We start from the raw sequence: 25,934 nt of genomic DNA, 5'->3' as shown, positions 1-25,934 counted from the left end.
AGGACATTTTACACGCGCTGGAGGCAAGATAGATCCACGTGGCTGACGTTTCAAGCAAGATGCACTTTTTAAATAATTAAAACGTCACGAAGCCATTATTTTGTATAAGCGTTGCAATTGTATTTTTTATGTGTTTACATGCGCCAGAATTTTATCGAGTAATATGTGCCGACACGAACCCTTCCCGTGCGTGACTAGGCGGTGTCCTGTAATAACCGAGACGGGCTTCTCACCGCCTTTGTCTTCAGTAAGGTGACACGAGGGAGGCGGCCAGTGCAGGAACAGGCGCATCCCGTCACATGATCTTACCACGAGCTCGGAGCCCAGTATAAGGACTGATCTAGAAAATATATGTGGCATCAGATGGAGAGCGATGGGCGCTCTCTGAAGCACTGTCTTCTCAGAGGGACAGATGGTGTGAGAGGCAGAATGATTCAGCACTGACATGGGAACGTTTAATATGGGAGAAAATCGCACCTTCCAAAGACGAGAAACATTTGTGGCGGCTGGTTTGTCCCAAGTCTCCCTCTCTCCATCTCTCCCTCTCCGTTTTATTTACACAGGTCTAATATCTACTGCGAAACTCGCTCAGAATCATTTGTCCATTACTGGTGTCCAAGGTCACAGTCCTAAAGTCTGTTATTCTGCCTATGAGCACAAGTGAGCGATTGTGAATGTGAACACAGGAAAAAGCTCATTTCATAATCAGTTTGTGTGTTGCACCTTTAACCCAATCTAATCATCTTTATTAGCCATAGTAGAGCGAATGAACCAAGTAATGGAAGAAAATATCGCCAAATAACCCGAAAAAGTTATTCTGAATAAAAGCACAGGGCTGCTATTTGTGCTAGTGCCCCTTTTCTCGACTGCATCTGGTTGTTTTCGGCCACTCGCCTAAGGACTTCATTTCCCAGGGTGCATAGCGTCACACGATGTTTCTAACAGCTGACAGACGGTAAAAGCCTGTGTGAGCGGCCAGGGAACAGGGGGTAGGAGTCTGGCAGCAGAAAGAGCTGTATCGCACACGGATCCGTCCAACCACGCTGTTCGTACAGTACAACAGGACTCGCTGTAGCCTCGGACCACAGGATATATATTTTTATTTTAACGTCGCTTTTCTTTTATTTAAGGTCTTAGAGACTGTCGGTTGCAAGTGTTTGATGGCAGCGCATCTTTAGTGTCCGTACGTTTTTCCCGTCTGTAGTTCATATCTGCCCGTCCGAGCCGAGCCCAAATGACGAGGAATGGACTGTGTGAATGGTAGAAGAGGAATGATGGTCGGAAGCGGTGAGAGGGATGGTGGTACTGGCGCAGCGATGGCCGCGCTACACCAGTGCGAACTCATCCAAAACATGATCGAAATCTCCATCTCCAGCCTGCGAGGGCTCCGGACCAAATGCGCGGCGTCCAACGATCTTACCCAGCAGGAAATACGCACTTTAGAGGTAATTCACAGGCAGGAGCGCACTGACATTACAGGCCGATTTGCAGTGTCATCTACGGCCGATGCTGCTCCGGGCTGTGTGTGTGTGTGTGTGTGTGTGTGTGTGTGTGTGTGTGTGTGTGTGTGTGTGTGTGCTGTAGGGACGTCGCCGTAGCCCACTCTATCTGTGGTGCAACATGAAGTGTAACCAACTGTTAATAATGTCCCGAACTACGGTAAATCCACACTGCACACGAGTTCACAGGACAGTAATCTATCGATATTGGGTTGAACAGACGTGGTCGCCGGTGGTTGGTGGTTTATTTATTTTTGACCTCCTTCTGTGGGTGCTTGGTGAAATATTTTTGGCAGTAACCCCCGGATATTTTGCTGCACTAGACTGCGTAGAACATACCCGAGGTGTGCGCTCTCTCCCGTGCGCCGATGCGATGTGTAGGTTACGTGATGGATTTCTTGTGTGTTGCATTCGCAGCCCCCGCTTTGGAAATGTAAACAATTACGATACTGAAACTATAATCATTGGGGGGGGGCGTCGTTTCTGCGTCGTGGTTTTGGCCTTAGTTTATGACCGTGACTGACAGCACGCTATGGCCATCACGTCGGCACTAGAGAGCAGTTGGATTTGGAAGTGTGCGTCCACTGCACCTGTTGGGTTCATCGATGAGGAATCAATGGGTTCGTGTATCGGATGACGTGGCCCGCCGGGTCGCCTGCGCACTGGGTGATGGTCCGCATCGCCTCCGTGACGACGGGTGGGGGTGTATGCTAAAAAAAACGCATCTGTCGGTATTTTTTAAACATTGTAACTGTTCATTAAAGTCTATTCATTTGTCCTCACGAGTTTCGCATATAGTTTGGATACGTGTGAGTTATATTACAGCATACGGACGGCTGCTAATTTCTTTGACCTCAGAGTCTTTTTTTGATAACGTCACGAGAATCGCTCCAGTCTCCCGGTGAAACGGGCCGGGATGTAGTCTGGCAAACTTCAGGCCGGTTTAGGTTACTGGCTGCTACTACTGTGGTTCATGCATGAAGTACATGTTCCTAATTGTACATCTCAGATTTCCACTTTAGAAATCAGCAGATGAAAGTAAGGCTCTGAATCAGAGCGCTGCTCACACGTCTCTCATGGACGTCTGCGCTTACTTGGCATAGCGGCTAGTTGGACCACTGGTGTCTAAGTTTAGCTGTGAAATAGTCACTTGGATCGGGGTGGCGCGCGGGTTGCTGGTGCCAAACATTAAGGCGGTGCGCAGCTATTAACAAGCAGATACCAGAGATGCTGAAGAGTGCGGGCATTCCGAAACATCTCCCCACGAGCCCAGCGCCACCCGAGAACCTGATGGGATGATCACGTTTGTGGTGGTGTTTAAACCGTGGTGGGTTCGAGAGTAAAGCTTTGGCGCGGTGTTTTTGTTGCGGTGTTTCGAGGGGCCAAATATCAGGCAGGCAGTTGGAACAAAGCGTGGCCAGTCAGCCCATTCTGGTGTGCCTTGGCCAACTGCCACTTTCATTTCTGCTTCCTGTCAGAGCGGGAAGCCGGCTGGCCGTGTACCTGTAGTCCAGTGCCTGCCATCTGGGGCCTTGGGTGCTTGTGGCTTCAGGAAGCAGGGGGGGGCGTGACTGTTGAGGATTCGCCCTGTCAGCTTCTCAGTCTGGGCATACTTCCCCTTTGGGTCTTTGCCGCTGCTAGGCACCCATAATCTGCCCCCCCCCCCCCCCCCCACCCCTTGACCTGCCCCCAGGGTCACACAGTATTCAGTTAGTGGTGGAATGGTAGAGCTCATCGGTGATGGCTAGTGGGAGGTGTCGTGATAAAGGGGTCAGGCACCACCGTGCCCCCCCAGACATGGAAAACATGCATACACGGGCCATCTGAGCAGGGCAGAGTGGAGCTTGTTGATCCTCACGCAGTGTAACTGGGCCCTGGATGTCCTATTAATCCATTCACTGCGCTAAAGTGGCCGTTCCACTCATGAAGCCCCCCCCCCCCCCCCCCCCCAACCACCACCTGACTGTCATCGACACCTGGACCTCAGTGCAATCAAGAGAGGCTTGAATTCACATTAGACACAAACAGCACTTTGTTATTCCACTCGAGGCCGTTCTTTTTTTATTTATTTTTTTATTTTCTTACACCAGGCCGTACTCGTGAGTGGGGAGTCCCTCTCCAGCTGGAGTACCGCGAGGTGGTGCTTCAGCTCAGACACGCTGATCCTGGCCTGCACCAGACTCGCACCACTGGTGTTACCCACTCTCTCTCTCTCTCTCTCTCTCTCCCTCCTCCTCCTCCAGATGGCCCTCCCAAGTTTACCGAGCCTGCCTTGTTGCAGTGTGTGAAGCGTACCCTTTGTGCGTTCAGTTGTGGAACACTGCAGCTGTCATGGAAGTAGATCCACCCAGACATACCTTCGCTTTTTTTCCCCCAGTCGAAAAGCAATCGCTTCCCTGTTTAGGAGTAAACCTGTTTGTGTAAGGCCTGTCGGCTACACCCGGCCTGCCGGCTACGGTATGCCCGTTTCCCATGGTGCATTTGACGTGCGCCTGCGCCCACCAGCTCACCCTGAACGCCCTGCCCTCCCGCCCTCTGACCTATTGGCCACCGAGGTCTTGAGCGTGCGAAGGCGACAGACCTTGTGCTGTTCCAACAGTGTGAGTTCAGTGTGTGGGTTCACGGGAGAGCGCAGTCACCCTGTTTCTGTAAGGGGCACTTTGTGCCTCGGGCCGGTATATCTGCTAGCGGATGGGCTTGAGAGAGAGCGCGCCCCCTGGTGGCCTCTCCGGGCAGGGAGTGTGTGTGTCCTGGCCTCTCGCTGCGAGCGCTATTGTGGCGGTGTCTATATTTGGCCTGTCTTTCTTCCTACGTGTTTTCAGTGTTGATTGTTAAATAAGACGATCGCGTGACGTGCAGAGAGGCTGAGTGAGAGGGGAGTGGGGGGGGGGGGGGGGGGGGGGTGGATGATGAGGTGAGGCAGCCAATCAGCTGTGTGAGGGGCGTGGCTTCCAGCTAGCTGTGTTTGGGGGAGGTGTAGAGAGGAGCAGGTGATTGCAGCACTGATCAACCCCCCCCACCCCCTTGTGTGGTGAGCTGCAACTGTAGATCTATTTTTTCTCTGCGATGCTAAATTAGACTTGCATTGCTGTACATGGATAAAAAAGCATGTTCTATTATTGAAGAGAACTTTGTGCTGTTTGTTTTGTACTCGGTGGTTAACACTGAGTCACAGGGCAACCGTTCAGCTTATGATCAGGTTGTTACATTGGTTCTGGGTTCTGGTTAGGCTGGGCAGGTGGAGCGAGGGTGTGTGTGCGCGTGTGTGAGTGCGTGCGTGCATGTGTGTGCATGCGTGTCTGTGTGCATGCGTGTGTGTGGTTAGTGGGCTCTTCTTCTGGTCCAGTTTCTCCTCATGCTGGGTTGCTTGATAGTGGGATACGTTTCTCTGCACCATTGCAATATGATTTGTAATAAGACCTCCTAGATTGGCTTGCTTTTCCAGTGCTGTTTGCAGAAGCCTAAATTGTGTCATTTTAAAGGCCTCTCTCATATCTGGCCTCAGATTAGCTTTATTACTTTAAGTGGCTGTCCACTGTTAGCCCTAACTGTGGTGTTCTGTCATTATATGGAAATGAAATGCAAACGACTTGTGATTTTCACTGATGTATTAACTGTACCCTCCCCCGGGGGTCTGGGTGGGTGGTTTAGGTAAGTCCGAGCATCAAGCCCCTGTCTGGTCAGGTGGTCAGGGACCGGGAGTCTGTGTCGGATAACAGGAAGCTGCTCTCAGACACTTGCGCACAGAGCATCGTTGCTAAACACAAAGGCATCCGCTAAGATGCGCTAAGCAGCACGCTAACGAGCGGAGGGCCGAGATGCCGCAGCAGGGCCAGCACACGCGTCGTTGGCTGGGGACACGCCCCTGACGCACCGCCGGGTCTCGTTTTGTTCTTAAGGTCTGCCGTCTGGCCTTCTGTTCTCCCCGCGGCTCTGAGGGGCTGGGTGTGGTCACGCCCTTCAGCTGTCAGTCACGTCCGCGGACGTCACGGCCGCGTTGCCATGGCAGCATGGTGCCTGTGTTTACTTCCATCTGGGTGGGCAGGCCCTGTTCCTCAGGCCAGGGCCAGACTCCTCCCCTGTCGTGCAGGGGTGCGTACACTACCAGGCCAGGTCTGAAAAGGTTCTGCGGTGGAGAGAGAAGGCATTCCCATCATTCATCATGAACACTGACGTGTGATGAATCCTAACGGCCTTCATGAATATCCAGTTCAAAGCAAGTTGTTTCTTAAGGCATTCTTAAAATATATTAAGGACTGTCACATTATAAACAAACTTGAAACCAGGCCCTACATTTAGATCTTAGTTAAGACATATTCTAGTATTCTAGATTGCACTGTGCTGTAAAGACATCAAAGCTTAAAGATTTCATCTGGTTGCCATAGAGCTGAGTAATTCTCCGTGCATGTTGTAAAACTGTTGTCTCCTAGCCGATATGCTGGATATGTGGTCTGTCTGTGGGAAAATCCCACTCTGAGAAAGCCACACTGAAGACCAGTGAGTGTGGTTGCTAGGAGACCTGACGTCACACCTGCACCAGTGTATTGTTCTCTGTGATGGCTGCGTGATCCCCTAACTACCTGCAGTACGTGTGTGTGTGTGTGTGTGTGTGTGTGTATGCATGCACATGGACACAGACATGACAAACGCACTGAGCCCCGGCTGACCACAATCTCAACGCCTCAACGCCACCTCACACAAAGCTAGGCTTGTTCCGGAAGGTTCCGGCGATTCAGATAATGTGGGAGTCTCCTGTTTTGGCCTCTCTCCCCGTGTGTGTTGATCCACAGCGATAGGTTTGAGGAGCTCTTTTGTGGATGGCGGGACTATTCACAGTCATGGTGGGCACAGGACGGGTGAGCACCACCTTTGAGAACCCAGAGAGGCAGCATGTCTGGGTTCTGACACCGCCAGGATCAGGTACATGGGCGCCAGGCCCGAACGATCGTAACCTTCGCCGTTAAATCCACTCGATTGATGAATCCTGCTCTAGCATCAGGGACACAAGCGAATAACTGAGGAAAACAATATCAGTTCATCTGCCTAATGTCTAGCGCCAACCAGTGGCAGCCGAGATAACCAGGTCAGACCACATCTACGTCCACATCCAATAGAACACATCCGCACCAGGTTAAGCTACGTGTGAACGACTAAATGCAGGAAGTCCACACAGGGAACCCTTTCACATTCTTCTCACTGAGGTTAATTTCCCTGCATTTCAGGCCTGCTATACAGACACACCTCTCCTCTTCCCGGCTCTCCACGAGCTGCGGCTGAGACGTTAAGAGGCTCCGGGCTTTGTGGTGGCGGCGGAAGGTTGTTCTTTTATTAGTGCGCCGGAGCAGAGCGCTCGCATTCATCAAAGATGAAGAAACAAAACAACACACAGCTCTCGCTCTGCCCCTCGACGGCTGTTTCACCACTTACGCTGATGGGGATGCCTCTCCCTAGGCTGGAAATGGCCCTTTTTGTTAGGTGGTGAGCTGGCGGCGTGTCTGCGTGAGGGGAACGCGAGCGCAGAACGAGGCAGAGAAGCCACTCGAGTCCCTCGTCGGGCCTCTCGAAAGGTGACGGGTGGGCGGCTCTCAGGGACGTCTTCACAGCCCACGGCTGCCTGCTTGGAAAAGAGATATAATAGCATGCAGCTGGCTGAAGAGATATAATACCACAGCCGGTGAAGAGATATAATCGTGCGCGAATGGGTAAAGACATATGACACTACACAGTCGTTTTAAAAGCAGACGTGCTCTTCGTCAGCTCCTCCGTGCAGAATTCTGACCTATCAACAGAGCACGGACCTCAGATTATGGTGTGTCGTCTGCCCAAGACTTCGCCTGTCCAGCCCTGGCCAAAGCGCAGCCTGTGTCCGATGCTCTAGTAGCAGTGTGTTGGCTTTTGGGTTCCTATGAGAAGTTCTGGGGGCGATTGTCCCATCCTGACTGGCTGCAGGCCACTGGGTGCCACGCTCATTAGGAGTGCCGTCCTGCAGGCGTGTGTGTGAAAGGATGAGTGGTAACGGGGCCGGCGTGTGCGTCAGTGAGCAGCCGCACGGACGCCCGTCTGGTCAGGCCAGCTCCTCCTCCTGCTCCATGCGGTAGAGGGAGACTCTGATGTCCCCACCACCCGTCTACCTGCGTCATCACTTGCTGAGGTGTTTGCATGACCTGTCCTCGTTAAAAACACAAAGAGAGACAGAGAGAGAGCGCGCAACAGCTGTGTTAAGATGAAAGTACCCCACATCCTAGATATCCGATGATGTGACTTAAACCCCACCCTCACTCCCCCCCTCGTGCTTCTCTCTCTCTCTCTGTTCGTTTCTCTCCCACTCTCTCTCCTTCACTGTCTCTGTCATGCTGCTCTGGTCAGCATTCTCCACGGAGCTGGAAAATTCATCCCGTGCTGTTTGTTTGTGAAGGATCAGGGAGAGATGCCTCGGAGAACGTTCCCTCCCACATCAGGTTTGTTATTCCAAAAGATCCTGACGTTCTGCTGGGGGGGGGGGGGGGGGTGGATAGGAGGTGGGGGTTAAAATGGTGGAAAACAAAAAAACCCAAACACGGGCTGGAAACCCGGGGAGAAGAGCCCAGAGGAGACGGGCGCGTCTGAAGATGTTGGAGCGTTGCGTGCTGTTGCTCCACGGGGACGGTGCCGGGGGCCGTTAGCCTCGCTGTGAACCCGCCGTCTCTCGCAGCGCTGATGTCATGATGCCCCTGCCGTCACTGGCGGCAATGTTCTCCATGACACTCGGTTACCATGCCAGCAGTGCAGACGCCCCCCCAAGAGGAGGTCTGCTTGCTGTTCCCATATAATAACAGCTATTTATATCTGTTTGACGGCCCTCTTTGCTGAAGGAGAGAAAAAAGATTGGGGGGTGGAGGTGGGGGGGGGTTGTGGGTGAGGTACCAGTCAGATTGCATATGAAATGTGCCATATTTTTGTCAATTGTGATTTTTACACCCCAATCGAAATTTGTCCTCCGCTTTTAACCCATCTGTGCAGTTAGAACACACACACACACACACTAGTGATTACTAGGGGGCTGTGGATCACACGTGCCCAGAGTGGTGGGCAGCCCTAGCCCGGCGCCCTGGGAGCAGTTGGGGTTAGGTGCCTTGCTCAAGGGCACCTTAGTCATGGCCTGTCTGGGAATCGAACCCACGACCCTCCGGTCACAAGACCAGTTCCCTACCACCAGGCCATGACTGGCGGTCCTGCTGTCGGAATAAAGCTTAGACCCCTCGTCCTGCACAGAACCTCTCCTGCAGCATGTCTCGTATGTCGAGACTAATTCGTCGTGCGGGTGCTTCACCCAAACTCTTCAGCGTATGCGTAATTAGGTGGAGCTCGTTAGAGTGGTGCCGCTCATCTCATTGTCTCTCCTTTGGGTGCGTGAGTGGATGCTAACATTCACGTGTGCTGTGACGGTGATGATGTGATGATGGTGATGCTGCCAGTGGCGTTTTGAACGTGGAAAATTAGCTGCAGTGGTCCATTACGCAAGTGTGTCCCTGCAGATGTAGGTCTGAAGCACACGCTGAGATGCCTCTCAGGACTCAAGACATGAGCAGCCTGCCAGGCTGTTTAAAGCTCCTGCCGTTCTCAGTAGCACGGGCCTGACTGGCACACAGCACTGGCCTTCAATTAAGTAGATACTAAAACGGTTAGTCCACCTGTAGGCAGAGAGCAGGCATCTTTCTGCAGAGTCCTGTGTAAAGCCATGGGGTAGGACACCACCGCTACGTTTCTCTATTTACATTAAGACACTTTATTCACCTTTGGAACTTATCCAGAGTGATTTACAGTTTCAGCCACTGTAGGAGTCTTTCTCAAGGACTCGTAATGGGACAGCGTGGTTCACGTGCTCACACAGAAGCGTTCACAGGAAAGGCAGCACTGTTACTCTATACCATACCAGATTACGTCTTGTAGTGCAAGTTAACACCTTCAATCTTTTTGAACGACTGTCTGTGGTATGATCATGTTTATAATACATCATATTATAATGCATACATTCATGTAGAGGGGAAAAATTGACTGTGTGTGTGTGTGTGTGTGTGTGTGTGTGTGTGTGTGTGTGTGTGTGTGTGTGTGTGTGCGTGTGAGAGAGAGAGAGAGAGAGAGAGAGAGCGAGAGCACTTGATGGTTATGGAACATTCCCAACCATCTGTGCAAGACCTTGGGTGCCTTGAAGGGAATTACAGGCTGGGCAAAACGTTTGTTCAAAGGTGAATCGTGAGATTATTCCCTGAAGCTTGGTATTTTTAAAATGTTTAAATGTGTATTAATATACACCCAGATATATTATATTAATTGTAATAAAGATCAGCCTTTTAGTGTGTTCTTTCACTATTTGGTTTAGTTATTTCTGTGTTAACATTATTTGCTTTCCACATTGTAACTGTTTCCACAGATGTAGTCATGGACAGCTCCAAAAAGCAGCTGCATTATTATACCTAAACTCAATTTGCAATAATGCTTTGCTAAGGAGAATGAGATGAAACTATGCAGGGTGGCTAGGCCTTCAGTCAGCCTGATTCTGCCTGCCTGGGTCTGCCTCTTCATCGCTGGCTAACCTGTCACTCCCTCCTCTGTTGTGTGCTCTGTTGCCCCCTGCAGGTGAAGCTTATGAAGTACATCTGCAAGCAGCTGCACTGCAAGCTGAAGGTGCCGGAGGCTGACAGGCCACAGGCCCTGGACAGCTACCCACGACTGGGGGACTGGCTACGCATCATCAACCTGAGACCCGAGCTCATAGAGGTAGAGGGCCAATATGCCATGTGTGTGTGTGTGTGTGTGTGTGTGTCTTTGTGTCTTTGTGTGTGTGTATGCCTGTGTCTGTGTGTGGTGTATGCTGAGGCAAATTTAGCAATTTTTTTACTATTTTTAGCAAAAATTTAATTTTAGCAACAGACAGGTTTATGAGAACTGATTGTGACCCAAGATGATCTAATATATGAGGATGGGACATTTCTGGTAATTTGAAAGTGGTCAGTAGAGGCATGTGATATGTTTCTGCTTTTGACCACAAACCAAGAGTTCAGTGCTTCTTTGTACTTGTTAACATAGACTCTAAAGATGTATGTGTACATCCATGAACAGTGTGTGTGTGTGTGTGTGTGTGTGTGTGTGTGTGTGTGTGTGTGTGTGTGTGTGTGTGTGTGTGTGTGTGTGTGTGTGTGTGTGTGTGTGTGTGTGTTTGGGGGGTCATGAGTCAAATACCCCACCCAGACATGTCCTGTTATTGGTATAACTGAGAGACTCCTCCCTTTAGCTGAGTAATGTGAATTCCCTGCATTCACAGAGGCTCTGTGTGTGTGTGTGTGTGTGTGTGTGTGTGTGTGTGTGTGTGTGTGTGTGAACGAGAGAGATGAAATCACAGGCTTTGAGTTGTTCTGAAGGTGACATTAATGTTTGTGGCATTGGTTCAGCAATTCTTTCCAAACCCACAGAGACCATAAACCACTTGCAATCGAGTCTTCCAGGTATTGGAGCATGCTGAGTCAGACCTCTCTCTCTCTCTCTCTCTCTCTATCTCTCTCGCTCTCTCTCTCTCTCTCTCTCTCTCTCTCTCTCTCTCTCTCTATCTCTCTCTCTCTCTCTCTGGACCATGCTGAGAACTGAGTTTTTGCAATTCGTAATTAACCTTTGCAGGGTGGAGCCTGTGTGTGTGTGTGTGCACTCTGGACCTAGAGAGGGCCTTACAGTGAGATGGTAAAATCAATAGTTGATCATACAGGCTTATCATTATTGCTACTTTCAATCATTACAATTGCATTACTCCTATTTCTTTGTTATTTTCCCTTATTTACTTTTACATATATCATATCATCATTAAGAGCTTTGGTGTTGAGAAACATATTGCTGTACGTTTCTGCAATTCCCCCTGGGATCAAGAAAGTTCCATCTGTCCATCCATCCAACAGTCTAATGTAGCCACATTTGTAACCATCTTTTACCCTAGGGTGTAGGTCTTTTACCCTAGGGTGTAGGTTTTTACCCCAGGGTTTATGTATTTTACCCTAGAGTGTAGGTTTTTACACTAGGCTGTAGGTCTTTTACCCTAGGTGGTAAACTAACAAGAACTAACATCCTTGTTTGTTAATATTATGTCTTATCTGGCTTAAATGCACAGTTAGGGGATTACAAAACCACATTTTTCATTTGGTTTGTGGTGTTTTATGTAAATCTGACATAAAACACATTTCTGAGGACCAAAGTGCACAAAACATTTTTATTAGCAGTTGTAAATAATTTTTAAACCAAAGTAAGTATAACACTCATCTATAACACTCATATTTCCATAGGGTGATAGCTGTTGACTCTTGACCCCTACACCCCTCCTCCATGTGGGGGATTTGCAGAGATGCCCCAGTGAAAAGCCCCACAGTAGGGTTTTTTTGTGATGGGGGGGGGAGCTGTGACTAACCTTGCGAGTGGACCTCCTCTTCCTCCTCTTCCTCCCCAACGCACGTTGTAGTCCTTACAACCACACGGTGCGAGAGGGCCTGCATGTTGTCAAAACATACATGCAGATGCCCGGGGAGCCATAACACGACCTGAGGGCAGATCTTAAAACAGTTACTGCTGGTATATGTCCTTTGAAGAACGGTCATGGTTAAAGGCAGGCTTGGGCCTTTAGACGACACATGTTGAAAGAGAATTCCTGATGCGGTTTCAAAATGGAGAGGAAGTCAAAGTTTAAAGGTGTGATCGGACTCTACGGGAGGGACGTCTAAGCTGAAAGGTGTTAAGGGAGCGCCACCTGCAGGAGCTTTATTTCACCTGCCACGCCTGCCCTCCCATCTTACAACTCTGTGATTAGGCAATGGGTTTACCTGCTAGGGCTTAATTAATCTAAGAGGTCATGTGTATCAGGGCCTTTAGAGAAGGAGTGGAGAGAGAGAGAAGATGAGAAGAGAGAGAAGGGGAGAGAGAGAGGAGAGGCTGAGAGAGTGAAGGAGAGAAACCGAGGAACAGGCTTCTCAAGGAAACAGTTGCCATTGGGTTGTGAGTGGAGTGGGTGTGAGTGGACAAGGGGGGAGGCGGGGCTTGTGGGTCGTGGTCAGCTGTCCTTTGTGCTGCTCACCTTCAGGCTGGTCGCCTCTGAGCACTGCAGCAGTATCACACCATGGATGTCCATGCAGCCCTGTCCCTGTATTTACACTGTCCCTGTATTTACACTGTCCCTGAAAACGAGCTGATTAGGTCACATACTCCATGCACACTTGAGTACGTGAAGTTGTGAGGTGGCTACATGCTAAGGGCTAACAGTCCAAGGTCAGTGGTCCTTTCTGTGTTAGCTTAAGGTAACAGTGCTACAGTTCAGCCCTGGGGCAGTTTCTCTCACATGAAGGCACTGGGTCACCTCCACTTAGTGCAAAAAAAAAAATTAATATGTTTCTAGGTCACTCTCAAGAGCCCTGAAGCAGTAATGCAGTCGTTCTGAGCAGCAGAGCGTCCAGCGTGTTGGCCTGTAGGCCATGTAGGTAGCCGTGTGGAAGATAACGCCGTCACACCACCACCACTTCAGGGGCGCCCGGTGTCGATACAGAAGATACTGGCGCCGACAGCATCCCAGTTTCCCCCGTTTGACTGGCACAAGACTGGCCAAAAAAAAATGTTGCGTGTGCCCGCGCGTGTGTGTATGCGTTCGTGTGTATGTGTGTGTGTGTGTATCCTCTCACCAGCCTTGCTGTCTGTCCTGCTCTCTCTGCGTAGGCGGTCCCTGTGAAGTTGTCGTTGGATGCCTTACTGGAGATGCCCGGCGCCCAGGTGCGAGAGACCATGAGGAGGTTGGGCTCCAGTACAGAGGAGTGCGCCCGGCTCAGTGCTGCCCTCTCCTGCCTGAAGAGTGCCACTGAATCAGGTGTGCTGGGAGGTTTGGTTTGGATTTCTCTAAGCCTACGAGGCAGGAGAACGAAAAGGAGAGTTGAAAGGTGCCTGTGTTGGTAAATGAAGACTGGAGGATGCTGTGTGTTTAGTTGAAAGGTGCCTGTGTTGGTAAATGAAGACTGGAGGATGCTGTGTGTTTAGTTGAAAGGTGCCTGTGTTGGTAAATGAAGACTGGAGGATGCTGTGTGTTTAGTTGAAAGGTGCCTGTGTTGGTAAATGAAGACTGGAGGATGCTGTGTGTTTAGTTGAAAGGTGCCTGTGTTGGTAAATGAAGACTGGAGGATGCTGTGTGTTTAGTTGAAAGGTGCCTGTGTTGGTAAATGAAGACTGGAGGATGCTGTGTGTTTAGTTGAAAGGTGCCTGTGTTGGTAAATGAAGACTGGAGGATGCTGTGTGTTTAGTTGAAAGGTGCCTGTGTTGGTAAATGAAGACTGGAGGATGCTGTGTGTTTAGTTGAAAGGTGCCTGTGTTGGTAAATGAAGACTGGAGGATGCTGTGTGTTTAGTTGAAAGGTGCCTGTGTTGGTAAATGAAGACTGGAGGATGCTGTGTGTTTAGTTGAAAGGTGCCTGTGTTGGTAAATGAAGACTGGAGGATGCTGTGTGTTTAGTTGAAAGGTGCCTGTGTTGGTAAATGAAGACTGGAGGATGCTGTGTGTTTAGTTGAAAGGTGCCTGTGTTGGTAAATGAAGACTGGAGGATGCTGTGTGTTTAGTTGAAAGGTGCCTGTGTTGGTAAATGAAGACTGGAGGATGCTGTGTGTTTAGTTGAAAGGTGCCTGTGTTGGTAAATGAAGACTGGAGGATGCTGTGTGTTTAGTTGAAAGGTGCCTGTGTTGGTAAATGAAGACTGGAGGATGCTGTGTGTTTAGTTGAAAGGTGCCTGTGTTGGTAAATGAAGACTGGAGGATGCTGTGTGTTTAGTTGAAAGGTGCCTGTGTTGGTAAATGAAGACTGGAGGATGCTGTGTGTTTAGTTCAGCTCTGCTTTATTTCCAGGAGAGTTTAAGGAGGATGGAGGGTGCTGGCTGTCTGAGCCCACCAGGCGGGACAGTGGTGGCCTGACCACAGCTGATCACATCCCCTTACTGGGCGGGCCCCTCCGGCCACACAGCCCCTCCCCTCTTGCTCGACAACCGGCCACGCCCTCCACGCCTCTTGCCCCCCTCCCCCACCCTCGCCACGTTCTCTCCGCCGCAGAGGCCCACGTCTCCCACGGTTACGCCGACAGCTTGACGGATCCCAGTCCCTACTATTCCTCCCGGCCCGTCCGTCTTCATGGCCACACCTCCACCCCGCCCATCACCCCGCCTTCCAAGAGACGGCACCGCCTGAAGCCGCCCTGCACTCCCCCACCTCCCTCCCGGAAAGTGCTCCACCTGCTGCCCAACATCACCCTCACACGTAGCAAGAGCCACGAGAGCCAGCTGGGCAATCGCATCGAGGACACGCCCACCATCAAGTAGGTCACGCCCACCATCAAGTAGGTCACACCCACCATCAAGTAGGTCACGCCCACCATCAAGTAGTCATTTCCTGTTTTGGAGAGCAGTTTCTCAAGCTCAGCTTAAATGAGTATCACATGAGCATTTATTTATATTGTATGCATGTGTGTGTGTGTATGTGTGTGTGTGTGAACTATCTAATGTTTTGTAAATGCAATCTTAAAATCAAAGATTATTCCTCTTAAAATAAAAAATCCATATTATTTGAACACTGAAGGCTGTTGGGTTCTTTTACTTGGTGGTAGAGAGATAAATATGAATAATATTACTGGCCTGAAGAAGGTTAGATTGAACATTTTGATATAAACCAATGAAACAGAGGAAACTGCTTTTGAATTGCAGCAGGGCCCTTCCTGAGTTTTGAAGTGTTTCCCTTCCTTTATTTGAGTGCTTCACACTCTTCCTGATTTGATGGAATCGCCAGAGCAATCTGGCAACCCTGGTAGACGCACTAAAGCCAAGAGCGTGGGCAGCTGTGCACTGTTTACTGCTACAACCCACAACCCAACTGGAAATAGGGCACACTTCCTCCACTGTATTATATTCTGGAAGTGTGTGTGTCAGAGACAGAGAGAGAGGGTCTATGTTTGTGTAGATGCCCTAGGCTAATCCCCTACAGATTTCCCAGAGTTTATGAGCACTGTCACAACAGGATACACTCCCAGGCCTGATGTCCAAAAGAGGGCAAGTAAGAGTGACCAAACACTCACACACACACACACATTGTCATGTATGCCCTTACGTGATGCCGAAACAGGATGATGACGGAGGGTTTGGTCAGGGACTATCCTGGACCATGGTTCCCTTGACCTCCTTGTCATGAAGCCTCTCATACAAAACCCACTTCCTCCCTTACCCACACACCCCCACCTCCCCCCTTACCCACACACCCCCACCTCCCCCCTTACCCACACACCCCCACCTCCTCCCTTACCCACACACCCCCACCTCCCCCCTTATCCACACACCCCCACCTCCCCCCTTACCCACACACCCCCACCTCCTCCCTTACCCACACACCCCCACCTCCCCCCTTACCCACACACCCCCACCTCCCCCCTTACCCACACACCCCCACCTCCTCCCTTACCCACACACCCCCACCTCCCCCCTTACCCCACACACCCCCACCTCCTCCCTTACCCACACACCCCCACCTCCCCCCTTACCCACACACCCCCACCTCCCCCCTTACCCACACACCCCCACCTCCTCTCTTACCCACACACCCCCACCTCCCCCCTTACCCACACACCCCCACCTCCTCCCTTACCCACACACCCCCCACCTCCTCTCTTACCCACACACCCCCACCTCCCCCCTTACCCACACACCCCCACCTCCCCCCTTATTCAAACACACCCCCACCTCCCCCCTTACCCACACACCCCCACCTCCTCCCTTATCCACACACCCCCACCTCCTCTCTTACCCACACACCCCCACCTCCTCTCTTACCCACACACCCCCACCTCCTCCCTTACCCACACACCCCCACCTCCCCCCTTACCCACACACCCCCACCTCCTCCCTTATCCACACACCCCCACCTCCTCTCTTACCCACACACCCCCACCTCCTGCCTTACCCACACACCCCCACCTCCTCCCTTACCCACACACCCCCACCTCCTCCCTTACCCACACACCCCCACCTCCTCCCTTATCCACACACCCCAACCTCCTCCCTTACCCACACACCCCAACCTCCTCTCTTACCCACACACCCCCACCTCCTCCCTTATCCACACACCCCCACCTCCTCCCTTACCCACACACCCCCACCTCCTCCCTTATCCACACACCCCCACCTCCCCCCTTACCCACACACCCCCACCTCCTCTCTTACCCACACACCCCCACCTCCTCCCTTACCCACACACCCCCACCTCCCCCCTTACCCACACACCCCCACCTCCTCTCTTACCCACACACCCCCACCTCCTCCCTTACCCACACACCCCCACCTCCCCCCTTACCCACACACCCCCACCTCCTCTCTTATCCACACACCCCCACCTCCCCCCTTACCCCACACACCCCCACCTCCTCCCTTACCCACACACCCCCACCTCCTCCCTTACCCACACACCCCCACCTCCCCCCTTACCCACACACCCCCACCTCCTCTCTTATCCACACACCCCCACCTCCCCCCTTACCCACACACCCCCACCTCCTCCCTTACCCCACACACCCCCACCTCCTCCCTTATCCACACACCCCCACCTCCTCCCTTATCCACACACCCCCACCTCCTCCCTTACCCACACACCCCCACCTCCCCCCTTACCCACACACCCCCACCTCCTCCCTTATCCACACACCCCCACCTCCTCTCTTACCCACACACCCCCACCTCCTCTCTTACCCACACACCCCCACCTCCTCCCTTACCCACACACCCCCACCTCCTCCCTTACCCACACACCCCCACCTCCCCCCTTACCCACACACCCCCACCTCCTCCCTTACCCACACACCCCCACCTCCTCCCTTATCCACACACCCCCACCTCCTCCCTTACCCACACACCCCCACCTCCTCCCTTATCCACACACCCCCACCCTCATACATAGATAGTCTTAAGCTACCTCAGTGCCCATTGTAACCTGGACTGATAGTCATTGTAATACCGTGTTGAGCAGTGTTGTGTTATAGCTTCTACCTGCATGTGTGCACAGCATGACTTGGCTACAGCACCTGGCAAGCTCTTGAGTACACGTGTGTGTGTGTGTGTGTGTGTACGTGTGTGTGTGTGTGTGTGTGTGTACGTGTGTGTGTGTACGTGTGTGTGTGTACGTGTGTGTGTGTACGTGTGTGTGTGTACGTGTGTGTGTGTGTGTGTGTGTGTGTGTACGTGTGTGTGTGTACGTGTGTGTGTGTACGTGTGTACGTGTGTGTGTACGTGTGTGTACGTGTGTGTGTACGTGTGTGTGTACGTGTGTGTGTACGTGTGTGTGTACGTGTGTGTACGTGTGTGTACGTGTGTGTACGTGTGTGTGTGTGTGTGTGTGTGTGTGTGTACGTGTGTGTGTGTGTGTGTGTGTGTGTGTGTGTGCGTGTGTGTGTACGTGTGTGTGTGTGTGTGTGTGTGTGTGTGTACGTGTGTGTGTGTGTACGTGTGTGTGTGTGTACGTGTGTGTGTGTGTGTGTGTGTGTACGTGTGTGTGTGTGTGTGTCCAGGTGCAGGAAGAAGAACAAGCTCTTCCTGAACGTCCAGATCAATGGTAACGGGTGTGAGGACACTTCGTCCCGTTCCCCACTGCTGAACGCCCGCACGCCCGGAGCTGTGCCCGCCGCTGTGCCCGCCACCGCCCCCTACACTCTCCCAGGGACCCCCACGCTGCTGGAGGAGTATGGAGGCCTGAGGAGTGAGTCTCACACACATGCAGATATATACACACACACACACACACAGGTAGAGGGCTATACCCAATGTAGCTGAAGAATGTGTATGCTTAGATGGTCCTGTGCTTGGGACTGCGAGTACTTTATTCCCAGGAGAATGCTCTACTGAAGTGACTGAATGTTCTCTTTAGTGCAGCAGAAAGATCTTGTTAGAGCCTGTGGGACCTCCGGCAGTGTGTCTGATATTAGCACCACAAAGCCTTTTGAAAAGGAACTGGTGTACTCGGCCTCAGCTGTATTGAGTAAAGACCAAAATTGCTCATGCTTCAACTTTGATCAAATCCAAAGTTTGACTCTGATGCGCGTATGTCTTTCATGTACTGAGTATCGGTTGAAGCAAATGATTATCTCTGGGTTTGTGCTGTCTGAATGTTTGCACTGGTTCAGGGTGGTTAAGGGTTATCTGTGATCCTGCTCCCAAACTGCCCATTTTCTGTTTGTGTTTGCATCACTGTGTGTGGAAGCCTTGCCTCGGGTGGGGGCAGGAATGTGAGGAGATCCTCTGACCTTGTGTTTCCATTCAGAGAACTTGTCTCTTATCTCTGCCTGCCCAGAGAGTCATGCAATACTCCCTCAAAGGCTGCTTTGTGTCTTTGGGAAGGAAAGAAAGATTCTGGACGTGTCTCTCTTCTCTGTCTCCTCCCTCCGCCCCACACCTCACCCACACGCAGATAGCATAGCTGTCCACCGCAACTCTCCCCAGGCTGTGAGGCGAGACATCGGCCTGGCCGTCACTCACAGGTAAGCCCGCCCCTTCTCTGGTGGACCCCGCCCCCCAATATGGTCCCTGCTCTCTCTGCTAATCATTAAAAATCGAGTGATCTAGCATATAATAAAGGCTAATGGCAGCGAGAATAGTGATCTGGGTTGAACATGTGTTCTGTTTTAAGGTTCTCCACCAAGTCCTGGCTCTCACAGACCTGTCAAGTATGCCAAAAGAACATGATCTTTGGAGTGAAGTGCAAACACTGCAGGTGGGTTGCTAAGGGCGGGGTGAGGGGGTTGCTAAGGGCGGGGTGAGGGGGGTTGCTAAGGGAGTTGTCCAGAGGAAGTGGCTTATGGTAACTGAAGTGCTCCATTGAGTCATTATGAAAGTCAAGGACGTTTCCACTCACCTGTATTGTAATGGCTGCCTTCATCTCTGCAGGTTAAAGTGTCATAATAAATGTACAAAAGAAGCTCCTTCCTGCAGAATATCATTCCTCCCAAGTAAGTGCTCTGTTTTCAATTCAGAGGGTCTAAATGACAGAGCGCTTATAAAGGTTTGCTCTCATATTTCACAATGCTTCTCTACCAGTCACTAAAATAAGGAGGACTGAGTCCGTACCATCAGACATCAACAACCCGGTGGACCGGCCGTCCGAGGCACCACAGTTTGGCACTCTGCCAAAGGCATTAACCAAGAAGGTACAGCCCTTATGATGAACCACTAGAACAGTAATGTCTGCACACTGTATTTAAACCATAGAGGCCATCTCACCTTTACACGGATTACTACTGATCACCAAAGATTATGACATGGACTTCCACAAGAGTCCCACTTCAGGTCAAATCTATTTTATATGATTATACAATTTAGGAGAAATTTGGGGGAGTTTTTTTCTGTGCAATATTGTGATCGCAAATGAAGTTTGATGTCATGTAATCTGAGCTGTAAGGTCAGATGTGTACTCGTAGCATAAAACATTTGTCAAGTGTAATTACTGGCTTGTCTTACTTTAATAAAAATTTAGAAAGCAATAAAATATGTACACATCTAAGAATCCCAACAACACTGCTAACAATATTACGGCTTGTTATATATGCACTGAGCTCTTTCTCAATTATAATTTCAATATAAAATTGATGAGTCACTCAGCCACATTCCCACCATCAGCTAAAAATAACTATGATGTCATCTCTGCTCACACCAGTGTTCTGTGTCTCACCCCCCCCCCCCCCAGGAACATCCACCTGTGCTGAATCAGCTGGACTCCAGCAGTAACCCATCCTCCACCACCTCCTCCACACCCTCCTCTCCTGCCCCCTTCCAACAGAGCAACCCCCCCAGTGCCACCCCACCCCCCAACCCATCACCCAAGGGTCACCGTGACAACCGCTTCCACTTCCCAGGTGAGTGTCTCCCCATTGCCACGGTGACTCCACTGGACACCTGGTCATATCTACTAAAGTCATTTGCAGCTAATTTATTGTTTATATCATATGTATTTGTACAGACACGAGGCATTAAAAAGATCCTCATGCGTTTACGGTGGCCCATTAGTCGTAACCGTGACGCTTACATGAGTTTCAAATGTGCTTCTCTCCTGTTCGAACTGTAATGCACTAACATGGCTTACTCTCTAAGGAGGAACATCCATGGGTCTCGAGCTGCCCTTTAACCCCTGACCTCTGTCACCCCCCCTTTTTGCTTGTTGGTTTCTCTCACACGCTCTTCTCCTAAGCTGCCTGCTACTTTCAGCATAGACAGCAGTTCATCTTTCCTGGTGAGTGTGTACGGGAGAGACCCTTATAAGCTCTCACCCCACCCACAATCTCTCCTTCTAACTCCTATTGGCCAGCCAGCAGCTCCTCGTGAGCTTAGATAGGTCTGTACTCCTTAATTAGCCGATGCCATGCCTTAGTGATCGTTTTGATGAGGTTTTGGGTTTGAATTAACTTCACCTCACGCTCTCGCTTGGGGTTGGATGCCTCCTTCTGGGCATTTACGGTGTTGCATGTCGTACGATCTCAATAACTGAAAGAGTTAATGATAAATCAAATGCGTTCAGGTGCTGGAAAAGGAAATGGTTTCTTTGCCAAACTCATTCTCCTTTGCAGCTGCACAGACCAAATTTTTGGCCGTAATCCATTTTTGTTTTGTATTCACAGATGTGTCCAGCACCAGCACTCTTCACCCAGAACCCGTCCCAGATCCAGTGTAAGGCGGCCCTTCTGACTAACCCTGCCTGAATGAGTGTGCTGTCTGTGTTGACGTTGACGTGCTGTGTTTGTGATGGTTGAATGTTTTGTTTCCCGTCAATCAACAGCGAGACCGAATCGTCAGCACAGGATGCGCATGATGAACTGGCAGAGCACGATGATGGGGAGGTAAGATGGCCTCTCACAGAGCCGCGTGTGCCCGCGTGTGCCCGCGTGTGTGAACATCGCGTTGGAACCGAGCGTCTTCTGGCAGCCCGGTGTTACATGGCCACAGCTGAGTTGACAAATTCGGCTGTCTCGCAGGAGGAAGAGTTGGATGACGATGAGGAAGAGGAAGACCCAGGCATGGATGAGGAGGACGAAGAGGGAGAGGAGGGAGAAGAGGAAGAGGAGGGAGAAGAGGATGAGGGCAGGCTGGACGGTGGCTCAGAGGGAGAGGGTGAGGGAGATGAGCTGGACGACCTGCCTAGTTCACGTACTGGGGGTGGGGGCGGGGCCGGAGGCGGGACCCACTGGAAGGGCCCGATCTCGCGCAAGGCCAGCCAGACCAGCGTGTACCTGCAGGAGTGGGACATCCCCTTCGAGCAGCTGGACCTGGGCGAGCTGATTGGTAAGGGGCGCTGGGGCAGGGTGCATCGCGGCCGCTGGCACGGGGAGGTGGCCGTCCGCTTGCTGGAGATCGACGGGAACAACCAGGACCACCTGAAGCTCTTCAAGAAGGAGGTGATGAACTACCGGCAGACCAGGCACGAGAACGTGGTGCTGTTCATGGGAGCCTGCATGGCACCTCCTCACCTAGCCATCATTACCAGGTCAGTGCTGGACCCAGTCCTGGACCCAGTCCTGGACCCAGTCCTGGTCCCAGTGTACTCTTCCATTACTGTACAACAGTCAGCGTGCAGAAAGTGAAAAATGGACCACTTCTCTATATCTGTAGAAATCAGTAGAAGTGTTAGTGTTTTATATTACAACAATAAATAGTTGGATTGATTATATGTTATAATTATGAAACTTGCTAGTTTAAAACTCTGTAATTCCTTCCTAGTTTCTGTAAAGGCCGGACTTTGTATTCAGTTGTGAGAGATACAAAGAACATCTTGGACATCAACAAGACAAGACAGATTGCCCAAGAGATTGTGAAGGTTAGCTTATATATTAACACATACTTCCTTGTAATCATACGCAACTACATGAACTGAATTAACTTTTCTTTATGGCCCCTCCCCCTTATTTCGATTTGCCAGCCTTGTTTTCATTGGTTCCCTGTTCCCCAATAGGGAATGGGCTATTTGCACGCAAAGGGCATTGTGCACAAGGACCTGAAGTCTAAGAACGTCTTTCATGACACCAACAAAGTGGTGATAACAGACTTTGGCCTTTTTGGGATCTCTGGAGTTGTTCAGGAGGGAAGGTAACGAACGCTCACTGCCCTCACTGATGAGACACTGTGCCCAGGGCAAACAGACAGTTGTGTGTGGGTGTGTCCAGGGCAAACAGACGGTTGTGTGTGGGTGTGTCCAGGGTAAACAGACAGTTGTGTGTGGGTGTGTCCAGGGCAAACAGACGGTTGTGTGTGGGTGTGTCCAGGGTAAACAGACAGTTGTGTGTGGGTGTGTCCAGGGTAAACAAACAGTTGTGTGTGGGTGTGTCTAGGCGGGAGAACGAACTGAAGCTTCCCCATGGTTGGATTTGCTATCTGGCTCCAGAGATTGTGCGTAAGATGAGTCCAGGCAACAGCGAGGACCGCCTGCCTTTCTCAGACGCCGCCGATGTCTACGCCTTTGGGTAAGAGACCCTCCCACAAACACCTGCCAGAACTGCTGGAAATGCAGTCTGACCCGCCTCCCGGTCCATATCGTTACTGCTTTCAGCACTATATGGTACGAGCTGCAGGCGCGGGACTGGCCAATCACCAACCAGCCAGTGGAAGCCACCATCTGGCAGGTGGGCAGCGGAGAGGGCATCAACAAGGTGCTAGCAGAGATCAGCCTTGGCAAGGAGGTCACGGTGAGGTCACGGCCTATATAAAGTTCATGAAAATGTTTTATATCTTTTTGATGGGGCTGAATTGTTGAATTTATTGTATCTATTTAGAAGTAGAAGCAACTTATTTTCCTTCCTCATGTTTTCAATAGACTTATGTAATAAGCTTTTAAACATGATAATTATTTAGTTATTAATGTTAAGGCATATTGCTCAATTATTATTGAAACTACTAGGAAAGATGTAGAGTTATAGTCCCCTCTGTAACTCCGCCCACAGGAGATCCTGTCGGCCTGCTGGTCGTATGACCCACGCGAGCGACCCACCTTCACGCAGCTGGCTGACCTACTGGAGAAGCTGCCCAAGCTGAACCGTAGGCTGTCCCACCCGGGCCACTTCTGGAAGTCCGCAGAGTACGTATCCTAGAGACGGGGCTAGAATGGGGGGCGGTCTGCTGGGCCCGACCTGACCCCGCCCTCCTTCCCCACTCTGTGATGCGGCCGGCGCGTGTGGAGGTGTGTGGCCGACCACCTCGAGCCCGACCTTTTGATCGACAGTCTGCAGAGAGTGAGCGGTCAGCTGTAGCTCCACGACCACACCAGACTGGGTGTGTGCGGCGGGGTGAATGCCTTCGTTGGATTGGCTGATATATCACCAGCTTCTCTCTTACTGCTTTACGCCAGAAACTATTGGACGTTCGGTTTCTTTTCACCTTCCGCCCTACTTGTTTGCGTCCGAGCGCGGTCCCGCTAACATCTGATCCACACCTCCAGCTTCATTCTGCTTTTCCTACTTCTAAACTCGTATTAACAGCCTTATGCACTCTCTCTCTTTCCCCTGTCCTCCCTTCTCTCCTTCTGTAGGCTGTAGCCATCTGTCTGAACCCGAGGCGAGTGAGATCCGGCTCCGCCTTGCATGCGTGCTGAGCTCCGTGACTCTGCTGGACCTGGAGGACACGGCCTGCATGTGCCAGACCCAATTCTGCTGCTCTGCCTCCCCACACCCCTGCCTTTAACGCTTCCTCTCGCTCCCCCAGGGGAGAAACGAGGGGAAGGGGGCCTTGAGCTTCCCTTCTGCCCCCCCCCCCCACCCCACCCCTCCCCCACCCGCAGGAGTTAGCGTCGGCGGCTCCCCCTGTGTCTCTTTTGGACTCACCGTCTCTGGCACTCGGTGTCTTGGCTGGAACCGGAGCCGCGGGCTGTAGCGCCTGACCGGTGGGAGGCGCCCAACCCCCCCCCCCCAAACCCACAGGGACGCCGAGGCCTGGCGAGACCACTGTGTCCGAGGCTTGGCGAGACACCGTGTCCGAGGCAGGCGAGACACCGTGTCCGAGGCAGGCGAGACACCGTGTCCGAGGCTTGGCGAGACACCGTGTCCGAGGCTTGGCGAGACACCGTGTCTGAGGCAGGCGAGACACCGTGTCTGAGGCAGGCGAGACACCGTGTCCGAGGCAGGCGAGACACCGTGTCCGAGGCCTGGCGAGACACCGTGTCCGAGGCCTGGCGAGACACCGTGTCCGAGGCCTGGCGAGACACCGTGTCCGAGGCAGGTGAGACACCGTGTCCGAGGCAGGCGAGACACCGTGTCCGAGGCAGGCGTGTGAAGCATTCGCGGGTGGAGGTGGCCACAAATTCTCCCTAGCTTCTTCAGTGGTCTTACATTGCTTCTGTCTCCTTAAACGCTGTGTGATATTGCCTCTTTCTCTTATACTGTTTCTCTCTCTCTCTCCCTCTCTTCCTCTCTCTCTCTCTCTCTCTCTCTCTCTCTCTTTGCACGGACATGGGGTCAGATCCTGTCACACCCTTGTTTGCTTCTCTGGCTGCGTAGTATCACTGGCCCCAAAATATCTCCTTAACAGAGTGTAGGAAAGCAATTCTGAATGAACTCGAACTGTTGGCAGACACAGAGCCACGGTCTCTTCAGAAAGCAGTGAAAGAATCGCCAAAGCCAGTGAAGGTTTTCCAGATAGAAATTGAGTGTCTGTGTTCAAGGAGCCCATTTTGATACCCCACTGGTCCACCCCTAATGACTGTTCGCTGTGCTTGCTCTCAGTCAACCATTGAGAAGCATGGTTGTCTTCTCAACTTTAGTTTTAATTTTTCAGTTTTCAGCTGATTACATTTAGTGTCCAACGACGTCCTTCTGCTTTGGTTACAGAAAGCATGGCCATGTTCCATTCCAAGTACCGTTAACATTACCTCTCGTGCGAGTTTGTGTGTTGATGGGTATTGTGGGTGCTTGTGTTTTTGTGTATGTGTGTGAGTGAGTGTGTGTGTGTGCATGTGTGTGTGTAATGTGTTAAAAATATATGGGTTAATTCCTGTAAAAGACTGGAGTATTTGTGGTATGGAAATGTCAAAGTGTAAAATATACATGTATAAATCTGATTTATTTATTGTACAGCCAGCCGTTCTTTTAATATTTATATGAAACTTTTATATATAATGCACATCATGACATTTTTGAATAAGAACTGATCTCCTATTTCAGATGTATATATCTTTATATTTTTTAATGTACAAATGCACTGTAAAAATGTAAATTTTTTAGAATGGGTGAATACATGTTGTCATGTACAAATTCATATTTTTGTATTGCATGTGGCTATCATTCTGTATACATGTACATGTTGTCTGTTTTCATCCTCGAAAACAATAAAACAAAGCCTGTAAAGTGCCTGTGGTTGTGCGTGGATGTCATATTTGAAGGAATTATGGACATTTGCCA

At 51.0% G+C, this 25,934-nt stretch overlaps 1 protein-coding gene across 5 annotated transcripts; it reads left to right on the top strand.

Annotated features, from left to right (window-relative positions):
* Positions 1-932: 932 nt before the first annotated feature.
* On the top strand, positions 933-25,883 carry ksr1a (kinase suppressor of ras 1a). 5 transcript variants are annotated; one of them, XM_076986527.1, is made up of 20 exons: positions 933-1,445; positions 10,116-10,256; positions 13,218-13,365; positions 14,387-14,849; positions 18,078-18,265; positions 18,857-19,043; positions 19,193-19,276; positions 19,450-19,511; positions 19,600-19,709; positions 20,246-20,414; positions 20,747-20,788; positions 21,174-21,222; positions 21,332-21,392; positions 21,528-22,036; positions 22,270-22,366; positions 22,502-22,635; positions 22,878-23,009; positions 23,096-23,231; positions 23,487-23,620; positions 24,071-25,883. In XM_076986527.1, exons 1-20 carry the CDS (start codon positions 1,245-1,247, stop codon positions 24,075-24,077), a joined length of 3,054 nt encoding a protein of 1,017 aa, XP_076842642.1. In that variant the 5' UTR covers positions 933-1,244; the 3' UTR covers positions 24,078-25,883. The 5 variants fall into 5 exon arrangements, with proteins under 5 accessions (XP_076842642.1, XP_076842644.1, XP_076842641.1 ...); XM_076986529.1 differs by having other exon boundaries at positions 18,974-19,043; positions 23,487-25,883; XM_076986526.1 differs by having other exon boundaries at positions 23,487-25,883.
* The last annotated feature ends 51 nt before the right edge of the window (positions 25,884-25,934 follow it).

This window comes from Brachyhypopomus gauderio, unplaced genomic scaffold (genome assembly GCF_052324685.1).
Source record: "Brachyhypopomus gauderio isolate BG-103 unplaced genomic scaffold, BGAUD_0.2 sc47, whole genome shotgun sequence".
NCBI lineage: Eukaryota > Metazoa > Chordata > Actinopteri > Gymnotiformes > Hypopomidae > Brachyhypopomus > Brachyhypopomus gauderio.
Note: the sequence above shows the minus strand (reverse complement) of the source record. Positions and strands in the feature narration are given on the sequence as shown.

Excerpts from the sequence above, each read along its gene's own strand:
- ksr1a (XM_076986526.1), top strand. The coding sequence starts at position 1,245 with ATGGACTGTGTGAATGGTAGAAGAGGAATGATGGTCGGAAGCGGTGAG. Across the intron at positions 19,277-19,449 it reads GTGAAGTGCAAACACTGCAG|GTTAAAGTGTCATAATAAAT; the intron begins GTGGGTTGCTAA and ends TCATCTCTGCAG. Across the intron at positions 21,223-21,331 it reads GAACCCGTCCCAGATCCAGT|CGAGACCGAATCGTCAGCAC; the intron begins GTAAGGCGGCCC and ends GTCAATCAACAG.